The sequence below is a fragment of the Takifugu rubripes genome, chromosome 5, assembly GCF_901000725.2.
Source record: "Takifugu rubripes chromosome 5, fTakRub1.2, whole genome shotgun sequence".
Classification (NCBI taxonomy): domain Eukaryota; kingdom Metazoa; phylum Chordata; class Actinopteri; order Tetraodontiformes; family Tetraodontidae; genus Takifugu; species Takifugu rubripes.
The window spans coordinates 5,706,475-5,721,403 of record NC_042289.1 but is presented as its reverse complement, the minus strand read 5'-3'; the positions used below and the strand labels follow the sequence as shown (position 1 = coordinate 5,721,403).

Sequence of the window (14,929 nt, the reverse complement as noted above, 5' to 3'; positions counted from 1 at the left end):
GCCTTGCTGCTGGCGTGAATGTGGGCACAGAATATCAGTGTCTCCTCAGCAGAGTATAAGGAGAACCAGAACGGCACAAGGAAAGGTGAGTGTGCTAACCACCAGCACGCCGTCGGGCCTGCATATGTAGGACGTCTTTAAATCAATGACACTTCCTTTTCATATAGTGCACACAGTAGGCATGTGTTCATCAGCCTGTGGGTGCACAGCGGCCTTTGGCAATAATCATGCACGCTCATTCCCAGTATAGAGGCGTGCACATTGTTCTTAGGGAAGATAAAGCAGGTATGACAGTTAGAAACTAGAACAAACAGCAAGAACGGGATAAATAAAAGCATAGATCCTGGATGGATGGATGGATGGATGGATGGATGGATGGATGGATGGATGGATGATGGGTGGATGGATGGATGGGTGGATGGATGGATGGATGGATGGATGGTGGATGGATGGATGGACGGGCGGATGGATAGATGGATGGATGATGGATGTGTGCTGACCGTGATACAAACAGCCACCCACAAGCATGCACTAATGCACATGCATGCAAATTGGAACTGGTTTTAGGGTTAAGTCCCAGCCATTAATCCATCGGTGGTCCAGGACCAGCAAACACACCTCCAGTTCCAGGGGCGCCTGCAGGGCAGCGACTCTGACTGAAGCCTGTTATTAACTCTTTAGTGTACGCACGCTGGCTAATTAGCAGCTAGCTTGCTGTTGCCCTGAACGGCATCTTTTCATTTCCCGTATAGAAGCATGTGTCTGAATCTTTCACTGTTGCTAGGAGACATGAAAATCCTTGACCATATCCAGCTGGCTTTTCAAACAAGCCGAGAAAACACAGACTTTATGCAAATGGCTTTTTAAAAACCCATAAAATCCAGAGCATTATGGCATTTTCCTCAGCTGGGTATGTTTCTCTTATGTAATCAGTGCAGAATCTGGCGTGCACGTGGAGGTATCGGGTGAGGGACACGCTTCTCAATTAGCCACAGGAGCCGAGAGCAGCGTTGCCGCTGACGACCCGATACTAAGTTAGCAAACTCTAAAGTTGTGAAAAGGCTTTGGTGCGAATATTACATTTTTCCCCCCGTTTTCTTTTACGCGTCGCGTTCGTGAATCCTCAAATGTCGTCTTTCTCTTAAAAACCAGCCCAGCTTTTTTTTTAAAAAAAAAGTAAATATTTCATCGGCATTTTGAATTTCATGTGGAATCACTTCTTTCCCTTTTGAATTTAGAACGCTAAAGTCTTGCAAGCAGCTCCAGAATGAAACGTTTTCCACCATTAAAGTGTATTATCGTGGTTGTTAAGGTCAACGTCTATGTCTATGTCTGATGGAACCGTTCGATATACTTCACATTCTTCTTGAAATCCCAAAAACAGAACAGAGGTGTAAAATACATAATTAACAGCTTGACTGCACCTCGAGACATAAATAATTACAGGTCTAAAACCACCTCTAAGATGAGATCTGTGTCTGTCAGTGTTGCTATCCTGGGCTCATCCTCCACAGAAAGACACACAGGAAGTGCTTTATTAAAGAAGAAGAGAGGAAAGAGAGGCAAAAGAGGCCAGACGGGGGACATTAAAGAGGATGAGCAGCCTATAGGAGAGCTTAAGACAGAAGAAAGGGTGCAGTGAGAGTGACAGGCTGTCGGAGTGTGTTTGATACACCTACCCTGACACTGGAATCCCTGCTTGCCAAAACCCCTGTGGGAGAACATACAGAGAGAACAGGTTAAACACTGCACAGGTACAGACCTGTGCATGAGCCCCGCACACACACACACACACACACACACACACACTGCTCATTTTCATATTGGAGCTACAAATAGATAATCTCCATGGGTGTAAAAATCACTCACTGTTCTCATTGTTCTTTTTCATTATGCTTATTGACCCAAATAGATAGATAGATAGATAGATAGATAGATAGATAGATAGATAGATAGATAGATAGATAGATAGATAGATAGATAGATAGATAGATAGATAGAGCTATTTGATCCATTTAATATTACACAGGGTGCACTTTGTTTCATTATTTGGAAGTATTTACAACCATTCCATCTCCCTCCCTCTCTCTCTCTCTCTCTCTCTCTCTCTCTCTTCTAGGTCAACTCATTTAGCCATTCACAAATTAAAAAGCCCATCACAGGACTTCAATAACGCTCGTTTGGGGAATAGCGCCCAGGACAGATAATAATAAAAGGGGCAAATTAGGGCGAGAGTCATCTCATCATCCAGCTGCCTGCACAGGTGACTCTCAGCTTGACCCGCGTCAGGTGGCTCTTTCACCTGTTTTTATTGTTGTTTTTGAAAGAACAAACTCCCTTTATTCCTCAGCCTACTGCACCTCCTCTGCTTTCTCAAAGCGCCCAACAACCCGCTCCTTCTTTCCCAGCCCACATCATGACCCACAACTAGAACCAACTGAACGCTGAGGGAACTCACACCCTTCATGCGCAGAATTGACATTTCTAACGCCCCCCCCCTCCCCCCTCCCCCCAAACATGACCCTGGTCCGGAACCTCTACAACATTCCCCCCCCTGGCGGCAGCACCTGTCGCCCCACGGAACCAGTCAGACCGGCTCGGTGGCCCTGCATCCTCACCAGATGAAGTCGGTGCAGTGGCTGCAGAAGGTGGGCTGCTTGAAGAAGCGCGCGATGAATTTGTGGTCCTTCACCTCGTGCACGTTCTTCTGACGCAGGGCTCCCTGGCGCGCGAAGCCCCGCATGGGCTCGCGGGGTCCGTCCTCCCCGTCGCTGTTGGCCGCCGCCGAATCAGCCATCCTGTCTCCCACTCTCAGCGGACACTTTCTCCAACGGACTCGGGCGGGCTGGAGAGCCGGGGCGCGTCGGTTCCGAGGCGGGGGGAGAGTCGGAAAAGTTTGTTTCTGCGGGCTTTTTAAAAATTGTTTCTTCTCTGGTCCTCGTCGGCGGCGCTCCGTCGATTGCTTCCTCTTTTTCTTCGGTGAGTGAGTGAGAGAGAGAGAGAGAGAGGGAGGAGTGAGAGAGGGAGGAGTGAGAGAGAGTGAGAGAGAGAGGGGTGAGAGAGGGAGGGAGTGAGAGAGAGGGAGAGAGAGAGGGAGGCAGAGATGCTTCGACTTCCTTTTTTCATGAGCGATCTATTTTATCAGATAATAATAGAAGGTGTTCGAGGCCTGTCATGCTTTATGACATTTTGCCATTTATTTTGTGTATTTACTCGAATGAAAATCACGTTTCGACCCTTTGGACGTGTTTCTGCACCGACACGCATGGGAAAGAAAGATGAGACCGAAGTGCTTGGTGATGGAAAATTGTTTAAAAGTTGTTGGGGTTTTTTTTTTTTTTTTTTTTTTTTAAGCAATCGGACCAAACGGAATGTCACATTTTAGGAAAACTGGCCAGGTCGTCTCAGAAGTTGGGCGTGGAACCTTTAACACTCTGCACCATTCAGAGTAAATCTGAGCGTGGCATTTAATCCGATGGACTGTGCTGCAGGTACGAGATGTTCCAGCAGCAGGAACCATTAACACAAACTCAAGGACAAAAACCTGATGGCTTCATTATTCCTCTGCAAAACTGATGAATTACCCAAACTCCACTAAAGTCGAGGCACGCTACTCTGACCTGGCCAATTAGGATCCTCGCCGAGCGTGGCATTTAATCCGATGGACTGTGCTGCAGGTACGAGATGTTCCAGCAGCAGGAACCATTAACACAAACTCAAGGACAAAAACCTGATGGCTTCATTATTCCTCTGCAAAACTGATGAATTACCCAAACTCCACTAAAGTCGAGGCACGCTACTCTGACCTGCGTCCACACCAGCCGCGCTAATGTTAGCGTTGGTGGTAAACCCACGGGGGCTCCTCTGAAAACATCTGCGTGTGTGTTACTGAGAACTGGTGGGACCACTGGTGGGAACAAGTCGCTGCAGCCACGTTCAAGTCTGAACCTGAGAATAACAAGAGGAACGTCCGCACCTCCCGAAACATCCGCTGAAGCATCAGAGCGGCACAAAGCTAGCAGAAGTGTCCCAGAATGTGACGACTCAGAGATGAGCGCTAACTCGTCAGGGTCAGGGTATTGATCGCACCTGTGTAAAGGCCATGGAGACTCATGACAGGTTCTTCAGATACGCACACACACACACACACACACTCAGAGATGTCATCATCCACATGTGGCAGAGGACGACCTAGATGAGACTGATTGGGCTTTTCTTCAGGTTTTGCAAACCTGTCTACCAGCATGGCCGCGCAGACCTCCACCACAGCAAAGTGATGAGGCCCGATTACCTCTCAGGGGTGACGGCAGCCGCCGGGAACCGCGGCGGTGGAGGCGGGGACACGCCGCCGTCCATAGTGAAGGAATGACTGCCGTCACCTCGCGCATAAGCTGCTGGTCTCTTTCAATTTAATCAATACACCGAGTGTGATGCAACCGTTCCCCTGGGATACCAAACTAGGGCAGGTTTCTAAACCAGCGCTGATGTCCAACGGTGTGCACGGGCGGCGTGTCGCGGAGATTTATGCCTTACGTTGCTTCTCATCTCCTAGAGAGCGAGGGATAATTCTGTGACATAAATTTGCAGTAAACGAGGACAACACCTGAAAGGAAGAGATGCAAAAGCACCACTCGTAATGCTAATACTAGCATGCTAACAGGCATTGATCATCAACAGCTGAAGTGAAATCAGTCCGTGCAGCCTCGGTTTAGCATGTCTGCAAGCAAAACTATTTATTTTTAAATTTCATTTACAGGTGAGACCTCTAAATATCTGGAAGAACGTTGCACTTCCATCTAGGCCAGAGAGGCCAGAACAAAGCAGAAAGGAACTTTTGAGACATCCTGTCAAATAAACTGTCGTACACAAAGACACCTGGAGGTCGACTCGGGCTTATATTTGCATCAGATTTCCCTGAAGTCACCAGACCAAGGATTTAAGAATGGCACTAGCTTTTTTTTTTACTCTTCTTGTTTGTTGTCACTCTTCTTTTCTCCTCAGCTTGCCTCAAACACCACGTGACGACTGCATCTCCTCCACTTTCCATCCTCTAAACATCTTTGGTGAATCTCCCCCCCCCCCTTCGTTACATAAACCTGTTGTTTCTTCCCCCCGCAGCCGCACCGTGACGCACAGACTCAGGTACGGACGCGCACGCACGCACGCACGCACGCTCGCGCGCTGCCCCGGGCACGGTGGCGCGAGTGTTAACAGGTTCGCTTCATCTGTGGACCTAAATGACGCTTTTATATCCGCATAAACATTGTCAGTCGGCGGCGCTTTTAAGCTGTGACCTCCGCGCATTACGGAGGTGCGCGCTGAACACGTCCGGATCTGCTCCCACACACACAGACACGCACGCGCGCACACCCGTAAGTCGCGCGTCCGTCGGTTCTGACTGTTTCCGTAAGTTGCGACTCATTACGAAACGTCTTCTTACGTAATCTGCGCCTCCCGACGTTGGGACGGTCTCGGTGTGAAAGTGAAACAGCGTCGAGTCGTTTTTGAATGTGTGCGCGCCGCTTCTCAGCACGCAAGCTGAGGTTAAACGCACGGGGCGGCGGGCCGGCTGCTGTTGCTACAGTAACGGGGAAGGAAATGCCACCTGCAGACCACCGAGCTACTGGATCTTAACCTTTAATCAGCGGGGCGGAAATATGAGGCTCCAAAATATGAGGCTCTTTTGTGTAGCCACTATTCTGGAAACCTAACGACACTCTTAACGCGTCGACTGGAAGCTTCTGGAGAAGGTTACGGTGAAGAAATTCGGCGTGTCGTGCGCCCCGAGGAAGAGAGTAAGAGAAAGTGCGCTGCAGATGCAGAGGAACGATAAGAGCGGACTGTTGCAGCAGCCTGATGATGATCTCTCATCACTCATCTAAAGCTCACCCACACAGCATGTTCCTGTGACCTCGCTGTCTCTCCCCCACCCCCTCTTTCACTTCTACGCCCCCCCTCCCCCCCCCCCCCCCCCCCACATGCGCCCTCCCGCGGCAGGCTGTTTTAAAATAACACAATGGCGCCCTCTAGAGGCCAGCATTTATAACGCTGTTTCCGAGCCACTGGGTTCCGATGGGAAAAATTCTTGTGCGTTTTCCTAATTTCTTTTGCATTGCTCCACGTTTTCCGAGTCAGGTTTTTCAAAGCTTGTTGCATTTGAGGAAATGTAAGGATGCGTCCAAAACAGTACGTGTTGTGATCTCACTTTAAAAATGATCAGCAAACGTCTAACTGCATTTATCAGCGATTGGAAAGACTGAAGCAGACACAAAACCTGTATTTGGTGACATCTGCTGGTAAGAATACAGATTGCAGGACTCAAATACCGTCAAAATACAAGTTTGTCTGCAAATAAAGTAAGTTTTTTTTTTTTTAGTTTTCAGAAACTAAACATACAGAGTGGAAGGATTACTATGCTAACGTATACTGTAAAACACATGAATTTGTTGATATTTGATCATCAAAACAAGCCTCACTGGAACTTTAACACACACTTTTACACTGACCAAACTAGTCAGGTGGCTTCACTTCCATTAAAGATAATGACAGCTACTTTGTCAGCGTTCATACTGTTCCTGTGCTATCTATCTACCTACTGTTGCTCACGGTCATCCTGAGATGTCCTTGACATTGAAAAAGCCCAGGGTGTTCTACCGAGTAAACGGCAACACTGATGTCAGGCTGATCCTTGTGAAAAGGCCACTGCTGACATCAGCTGAAATTCTCCCTGTTCAACAAATGACATGACAGGGGAAGAACACCGCACCAGCAACAATGACGGTGCTTGTTTTATTGTCAACAGCGAACAATCCTCAGTGTGACAACAAACGAAAGGTCAGCGGACCACAATTCTGCATGAAGGCTGCGACGGAAAGGCTGATCCAGAGTTTTGATGAAGATGAAGGAAGACATATTGATATATTGGACAGGACATTCTGTCAGGACATTTTAAAACAGGCCTGCTTGGAGACACCTTTTGGAGAGGTCCTCACATGTGTCCTTTATTGGCTAGTATAGCATTTGGCACGAAGGTGCGTGGAGACGGAAGATCACCTGGGCGACGGCGTCAGAGCCAGAGGATGGGAACGGTTTGACTCACAGGAGAGGAGAAAAACGGCGTTCAAACTTTAAACTTCAGGGTTTCTGAAGGGCTGCAGGAGGGGACAGAAGCGAGAACAGCGGCTCAGATTTAGCATCACAATGTCAACAATCATTGTTATATTCCAGCCATGTTTTCTAATGCTTGTGTGTGTTTGTGTGTGTGGCACAAGCCCTTCGCCTGTACTTACTGTAAACGGTTTAGATCCTTCTTCAGAAATCCAAAATCGTCATTTCCCTTTTCCACGCTTCAGACACACACACACACACACACACAGAGTAATTAATCAGAGCACCATGACAGCATAAGATAAACAGTCTAAGAATCTCTTCCCTTTTCCTGTTCAATGACCTTCAGCTCGGTGATGTCACTCTCACATTGACATCGGAGTTTCTGTTTGACGTTTTTAAATGAAGCCAGTTGCGGTGCGCCCACGTGGGCCTAAAGGGGCCTTAAGGGTCGCTGCCGTTCCAGCCAGAGGGAAGCTAGAGGGTGCCAGGAAATGAAAGGAAAGCAAAGGATGGTTGACATGGAGGAGTGCACGAGTGTGTCTGCAGCATCCGTCAGTCTAACAGCTGGACTCGTCTCCCTTTACACCCAGTGATCATCTACCCCGGCCTCTAATTGAGACACCCACACAATAAGCTCCAAACCCCCCCCCCCCCTTGCCACCTCACAGCATTCAGAGCAGAGCCAAGTACCTTTTTTGGTTACATTTGGGGGGAGTTCATGCATCTATGCATCAAGTTCTCCTTTTCTCTTTTCCTGTCTGCAGCAGATGTCTAATCAAATGTCATAACAGTCCACCACTGAGTCACGCAACAGTCTATATTAGCCTGGGCTGGATAAATATAGTCCTGCTTTAATTCAGATAGCGAAACTACATGTGGAATTTTTTTTTTCACCGTAATGCATCATGAGCTTAGTACTTCTGTTCCTTTTTTTTTTTTGGTTACAGAAAAGTTTAGATTTTATCTGATTTATAGCACAACTCTTTTCCAATGACACGCAGAGGGGGGTGTTATGACATCATGGGGCAGCGCTGATACAAAGAGAGCTCATTCCAAGAACAGTTCTGCCTCAGCGTTCTTGAACGGTGACCGAATACGGATCAGAAGATACACCCTGATCCCTGGACACAAAGTAACAGAAAGTCCTACAGAAAGAAACAAAAACACTACACACAGCCTTTGAAGGGGGGGGGGGGGGCAGTTTCCGAGAGCCAATCGGCATCTTATAAGCCTGAGGCCCCGCCTCTGTTTACTTTCACTTTCATTTTCCTGCAAACTGACAGTTTTCTGCTAAATAGATGGAACTAGCTGATTACTATTTAGAGCCATCATGGTGACAGGACGCTACATGCAGAAACACATCAAGCTTTGTGTTACTCGGGCTACAAATCCACCATTTGGATTGTTGTTGCACCAATGCTGCAGGTTTATATTGATTTCGAGCTGTTTAGGGCTTATTTACTTGCATAATTTGTTAAATGTGGGTAACAATGAAATAATGAGCTTCGAAGTTATGGCTCCTGTAAACTTTACACTCGTCTATTGTCAATAATCAAAGTGGAAGATTGAGGAATATTGATGCGGGTCCCCCTCCAGGGGCGCAACAGTGATGTGTTTGCCATCGTTCTACTGTAGCCCTGAATGGACAAAGTTGAGAGACACTTTAAGTATCATGGAAAATCATATATTATATATATATATATATATATTTAAAATCTCTGCTTTAAGTTCGGATGACAACAGCGGTTCTTTTAGGGACTTTTCACCCATCGCCTCCAGCTGAGGATGATCTTGAAGGTGGGGGTGACAGCATTGCAATGACTTCACACAAAAGGGTGAGCTATAATTAGCCAAGCGTTTGCCGCCTTCAGTCTGACGACGCATGTTAGCACAGGTAACTTTATGATATCCTGATATCTTCTGGAATGGGAAGCTTTTGCTTTCACATGAGTTCAATGTAGCGTCAGCCAGTCTGGATGTGTGTGTGGGGGGGAGGGGGGGGGGGGGGGGGGGGGGGGTTGTAAAGTATGGAATTCAAGTGAAATGGAGCTGACCAGCTGACTTTTGCCTTTCAAGAGAAATGCTGCTTGGCAAAACTCTCAGGAACAATGTCCCTGAAAAACAAAACAAAGAAGAAAAAAAAAGAAGTGATGTGACAATACACCATTGTGTTAATATCTAAACAGAAAAAAGCCCCAGATCATCGCCTCGAAGTGTTAAATGTTAAATTAAATGTGGGGATAAGACCACAACCAAGCATTTATTGACAACTGTCTGGGCTAAACTGGGAGAACTGGAGAGCAACCGGCATTCCAGCGTCCTGGTGGGCAGATGCGGATGGAGGCAACTGTGGGATTAACAACACAGCAACAGCTAGCAGAAAGTTTGCAGAAGGAGAATGTTTGAGCGTCTGGTCTGCAGGATCTGTACCTACTCTCTCTTTGACCTCCAAGGAGTTGTGCCACACTGGGAGGATTCTGTCATTACAGGCCTGCGGCCGTGTAGTCGCGCAGCCTCCCCGACTCATTTGCCTAATATTGAAGTCACCCCAGCAGCAGCTCGCTCAGAACACTGGCACTTCCACATTTGTGGGGCAGGTGATGCGTAATCATGCGGAATGTTTTCTATTACATTTCAAGAGCCTCTTTATAATAATCAGGAAGGTTCCTCAAAGTCCTGCTTCTCTTTAGCCGCAGCTGCATTCGCGTGTTTACAAGCAAACACGGCGGGAATTTGGCATTCCAAAGAACTTTAAAGTTTCGCTTTCTTTTTCTTGCTCGTAATCAGGTTGGCCATTGGGTTTATCGCAGTGGTGAGCGAATAAGGAAAAATGAAAGTCCAGGCTGGTTGGAAGAAATGATCAAATTACCAACGACAATAAAAGCATAAACACGTTGATGGGAAGGCTGGGCGACAGGGAGGCGCATCCTCTAACCCTCACACATGCTTTAGGGAACGCCCAATAGCTCCTGCCTCCAGGCCTTGGAAGCACATTTGTCGGAGCTTTAATTAGCCTGAAACGCAGATATCCACTGATGTGGCATATGCCAAGATTTTGCCCTGCCAGACTGGAGCAAAATGAAGCCCCTCGTGCTGCTATCGCTCACGAGGGAATGCCAGCATGGCCTCTGCAACAGGCGACTCCTTCACCAGCTAAAACTCACGGCAGATCCTCTGGAAAGAAAAAAAAGCCGTTTGTCTGCGGTGCACGAATGCTCACATCGGCCTGTTGGATGCTAATACGCTGCAAATCTCCATGAATCGAAACCTACGCAGCATGCAAGCATGTGGGTATACACAGCTAGCTAGGCTTAAACACAGTTTGCAAGGACAAACAAAGCCCTTTACTGCCGCAGCGCTTTGCTTCCCTCCCTGTTTCAGAGAAATGAAACCCATGGAGAACACAGGTAGCGCAACGCTGCAGAGCCCAGCACATGTGTGCGAAATCTGTGGAGTCAAAATAACCCTGAATCTGCTGCTGATTAAGTCCCAATTTTAACCCGTGTGTGTCTGGATCTCTTCAGTTACCACTGTGAAGGGTTAGCGAGGATGATGGTGGCCAGTCTGTAGAGGAGTCAGGACCCCCCTCCCCCTCCCATGTGTCCCTCTAACTATCACTTCATCTGGGTTTCATATTTAGACCGGCGAGTAACTTTCACTCTGATGCTGGAGACTTTGCCTAATCTTCAGGGAAGGATGCCAGCAGCAGAGTTGGGGACCTAAATGGGGAAATGGATGAAGACAAGCGAGGAGACTCCTCCAGCTGCTCCTCCGCGTCTCACTCTTTTGTTCACCGTCGTTCTGCAAGTCCTTAAACCAAATTCCTGGTTGGAGGAACTAATATGAGCAGTTTCAGTGGCTGCTCGGGGTTTGCTGGAGTCTCCGATTGAGTTTATTAATATGATCAAGTGGGTTGATGCTAATGATCCAGTTTCTTTGAAAACATCTGAGCGAAGGCTGTGGTGTCACTGGATGGAAGAAAAGGTGATGTTTTGAGCACAAACAGCCAGCTTCAATCAGCAGCATCTTATTTTGCTAGGTCCCTCCCTGTTCTGCCTCACGACGCCACAATGACTGAAAAATCTTAATAAAGAACGAATTTAAACCGCAACAGCGGCATTTACCAGCAGCACTGAACCCTTGTGAAATACTGCAGTGCCTCCTGCACATCAAACCATGTTTATTGGAGTTTTGTCCGGAGTTTTGTCCGGGAACCAGAACTTTAGCGCCTGGGTTACTGCGCGCGATTCACTCCTCCGACGCGATTCGTTTCCCATTAAGAAAAAAAAAAAATTCAAAGCAAACAAAACAGTTAAAGACTTCCACACGAACCCCTCAGACAAGCGGGACCCAAAAGCCAGAGACGAAAGCGGAACGTTCGACCCGGTTGCCGAACCGTGACTTTAAAATAAACGCGGTCATTACATGAACTACTCCGCGGTCACGTGACCTGTGGTTACGCCGAAATTTCAAAAGAAGCGTTCGGAGTTTCACTTTCGATGGCTTCCATGAAAACAGGGGCGGGACGACGGCGAGGCGAGTATAAAAGCAGGCGCGGCGAGAAGCGTTGAGACGCAGCTGAATCCGAGGGCTGCGAGGACAGCCGAGACCGGGTTCTGGATCCAAGCGTTGGGGACGCCCGGACCGGGAGACGACCTTCGACCCGCCGCAGCACTTAAAGACAAAACGGTACGAGTTTTCCTCTTTTTCTTAGCACCTCCATTAGTTTTCGCACCGCCACTGCTGTTGCTCTTCGGGAGCGGGCAGGCGGGTTTAATCACAAGGGTCGAGGAACCGCAGGAATACAAACACCCCCCCCCCCCATTCCAATAAATAAATAAACCCAGGAAAAAAGAAGAAACACTCAACAGTCCTGTTTCCTGGAAACCTCTTGTCTGTTGTACCAGTTTCAACTTCTGGGACTGAACTGTTTTTGCAAACATCTTGTGCAAGCAACCCCCCCCCCCCCCCCCCCACGCCCGGTTTTCCTGTTTTGGACCTTCTCAGCAGCTCAGACCAGCAGATTAGGGACGTAAGCTGAAAAAGTCCTCCATCCCTGACTTTCTTCTCCTCTCTTCCAGGATGTCATTGTTGTGGGTAGAGATGGGAGAGGGTCTGAGGCCGCTCTCCTTTCTAGGATGGTAGCCAACGGCGCCGTGACAGATCAAGACAAGCTCAGAGACCAACAGCCCCAAGACACCCCTCAGTCCAGCCAGCTCCAGAACTGGGCCACCGCAGGCGCGAAGCCCACATCAGCGGCCATCTCCCTGTATCGGACCCACTTCCCGACCTTCTCCTGCCAGGAGGACTGCAACATCATCACAGACACAGCGTCCAAGCTCGAGCGCTGTGGTTTCTACTGGGGCCCCCTGGGAGTGGAGGACGCCCATCGTATGTTGAGGGACGCTCCTCTGGGGAGTTACCTCATTCGCGACAGCCGGCAGAAGGACGTCTTCTTCACGCTCTCCTATCACGCCAAGGGTGGACCCGTCAGCGTGCGCCTCACATACAGCCGGCAGAAGTTCTCTCTGGCGGGGAATGAGCGCTCGTTCCCGACGCTCTTTGCACTTTTGGAGTATTACGTCAGTTCTCCCAAGAAAAGCCTGAGCGTGCCGTACAGGAAATGGCAGCCGACGCTTCAGGAGCTGTGCAGGAAGCGCATCATGAGCATCACCGGAGGAGGGAGCCAGATCTCGGACCTGCCCATCACTCGGGTTGCTCAGGGTTTCTTACTGGAATTCCCTTACAAACTTTAAGAAACTTCCCATTACGACTTTCGATTCCAGTTTTACTGAAGTCCAGCCCCCAGGAGCGGACGGAGGCTCGGATCTTAAGACCTCATCGGCATGGTTACAAACAAACGCGGGCTTCAAGAGACGCCATCATCACGGAAGGGAGCCAACGGACTCCATTTGTCCGGCGTCCATTGTTGGCGCTCGTTACTTCCACGCACACCGATCAACTCCAGCGCCGGAGGACTCGCCAGAGGTTCCGAAATGCTGCATTAAACAAAAATCACAGACGCAACCGAGCGATTTCAGAGATTGTAGATCCGCTGGGATCGACTTTGAATGTCTCACCCGACGCTCATCTTTGGACATTTGAGGTCTGGGAATATTTAAACATCATCCAGAAGCGCGTCGGGCCGAAGGTCGGAGGCTCTTCGGACCCGGAGAGAGGACCCTTGTTGGCGATATGAGGCTATTAGCAGATTCAATACTCTAATGTAGAATGTTTACCTGAATGTATTGCAGCAGTGACGGCAGCTCAGATTGTGAGGCCGCCACGGCTCCGGCGGAGCCACGAGGTCCGGCGGAACCCCGAGGTCCGGCCCGTCCATGTACTGTAAACATTTTTGTGTGTGAATGCATATTTATAATTATATTTGCTTTTAGATTTGTAATAAAGTCTTCAAACTGACTTCTATTATGATTTATTTGTTCTATTTACCTTTTGGCCAAGGGGAAACAGCTCCTCGCTTATCTATATTTATGAGGACTCATTCCGCCTGGCCCTACCCATCTCAGCTAACAGATTTAATAGTGTTGCCCTCACCTAAACTAACCTCAGCACCATCTCTTAACCCTGACAGGAACCTCTGAAGTTGTGAGGACCAGCTAAAAGGCTTCACTTCCCAAAAATGGCCTCACCTTGCTAGTAAACGGATACTCGATATGTCGAGAAGACTTTCCTTTCTCATCATCGTGCATCAAAGACAGGAGTACAGTAACCCCACAGTGATTCATCTCACGACAAACATGGGTGGGCGGGGCTGGTTTGGTCCTAAATGGTCTATTATCCGACACTTACCAGAAACGGGGACAGAGGTGACACATTATAAAGCGTATGCTAATTCCATTTGAAGCAAAGGTAGTGTGACTTTTTTTTAAAACGAGGAAGTGGGGCAGGTTTTTCTCCCTTAATGTCAAAGTCATGCTTTGAATGGCGGGGTCTTGATTACAGGTTACAGAGTGACAATTGAGACGGGTTTGCACGAAGGCGCAGCGCCACCGGTGGGCGGACCCGCCACCTACTGGCTTTTCCGAAGACCGCCGTTTTCAGTAAAGCCATATTTAAAGAAGGGGGGGGCGAGGACGCCAAAGACAAGTCAGAAACCTTCAAAGTTTCTTTCGGTGAACTTCAAATCCGGCACGATCGAACGGTTAAAAAAAAAAAAATTAAAGCGAGTTTGTGATACTCGGAAAAACCAAATAACTATTTTTGCCCAATTACGCCTTTCCATGAACTTTGCTGTCAGACAAAAAAAGTTTTCATCACAACCTACAACGGCTTCCTCGTAACCAAGCACACTGTTGCTTAAATTAAACCAGAAAGCTTCGTGATGCTTCTGGGGAAATTTTCATCAAGTCTCCGGTCACCACTCACCCAAACAATGAGTCACTGAAACTTAGGTTAACAATTTTGACTCAAACTTGACAATTTGCTTACTTCATCCTGCTGGAGAGCTACGGGAGGGGCGGAACTCAACGTTTGCTTACCTAGAAACCCACTGTGCACACACGCACACACACGCACACACACGCACACACACACACACACACACACACACACACACACGCACACGCACACGCACAGACCGCCGCTGAATCATACCCGTAGCGGTTCCATTCAGAGCTTCTCGATTTTCAGGACATTTCTGAATTTTTTTTTAAGAAGCGAGAAAGGCAGTGAGTGAGGTCTGTGATTTTTTTTGGCCCTTGAAATACACGGGCAGCAACGGGGAACAATGCTTTCTCATTTTTGACAACTCCCGGACATGACTTAGTCACCACGGTCACTTTTAGCGTCGACCGACCGC

The 14,929-nt window shown here is 48.3% G+C and overlaps 2 protein-coding genes across 3 annotated transcripts in view; one reads left to right on the top strand and one right to left on the bottom strand.

Moving 5' to 3' along the window:
* prkcbb (protein kinase C, beta b) overlaps positions 1-3,007 on the bottom strand; it is a 54,002-nt gene extending 50,995 nt beyond the window's left edge. For both annotated transcript variants that reach the window (XM_029836201.1, XM_029836200.1), the window contains exons 1-2: positions 2,619-3,007; positions 1,680-1,711 (exon numbers count right to left, since the gene is read on the bottom strand). In XM_029836201.1, the coding sequence (XP_029692061.1) occupies positions 1,680-1,711; positions 2,619-2,797 (211 nt within the window). In that variant the 5' untranslated portion in view covers positions 2,798-3,007. The remainder of the gene's footprint in view (positions 1-1,679; positions 1,712-2,618) is intronic.
* An 8,677-nt stretch (positions 3,008-11,684) lies between these two features.
* socs1a (suppressor of cytokine signaling 1a) lies at positions 11,685-12,892 on the top strand. The gene is made up of 2 exons (NM_001098640.1): positions 11,685-11,799; positions 12,192-12,892. Exon 2 carries the CDS (start codon positions 12,249-12,251, stop codon positions 12,864-12,866), a length of 618 nt encoding a protein of 205 aa, NP_001092110.1. The 5' UTR covers positions 11,685-11,799; positions 12,192-12,248; the 3' UTR covers positions 12,867-12,892.
* The last annotated feature ends 2,037 nt before the right edge of the window (positions 12,893-14,929 follow it).

Excerpts from the sequence above, each read along its gene's own strand:
- socs1a (NM_001098640.1), top strand. The coding sequence starts at position 12,249 with ATGGTAGCCAACGGCGCCGTGACAGATCAAGACAAGCTCAGAGACCAA.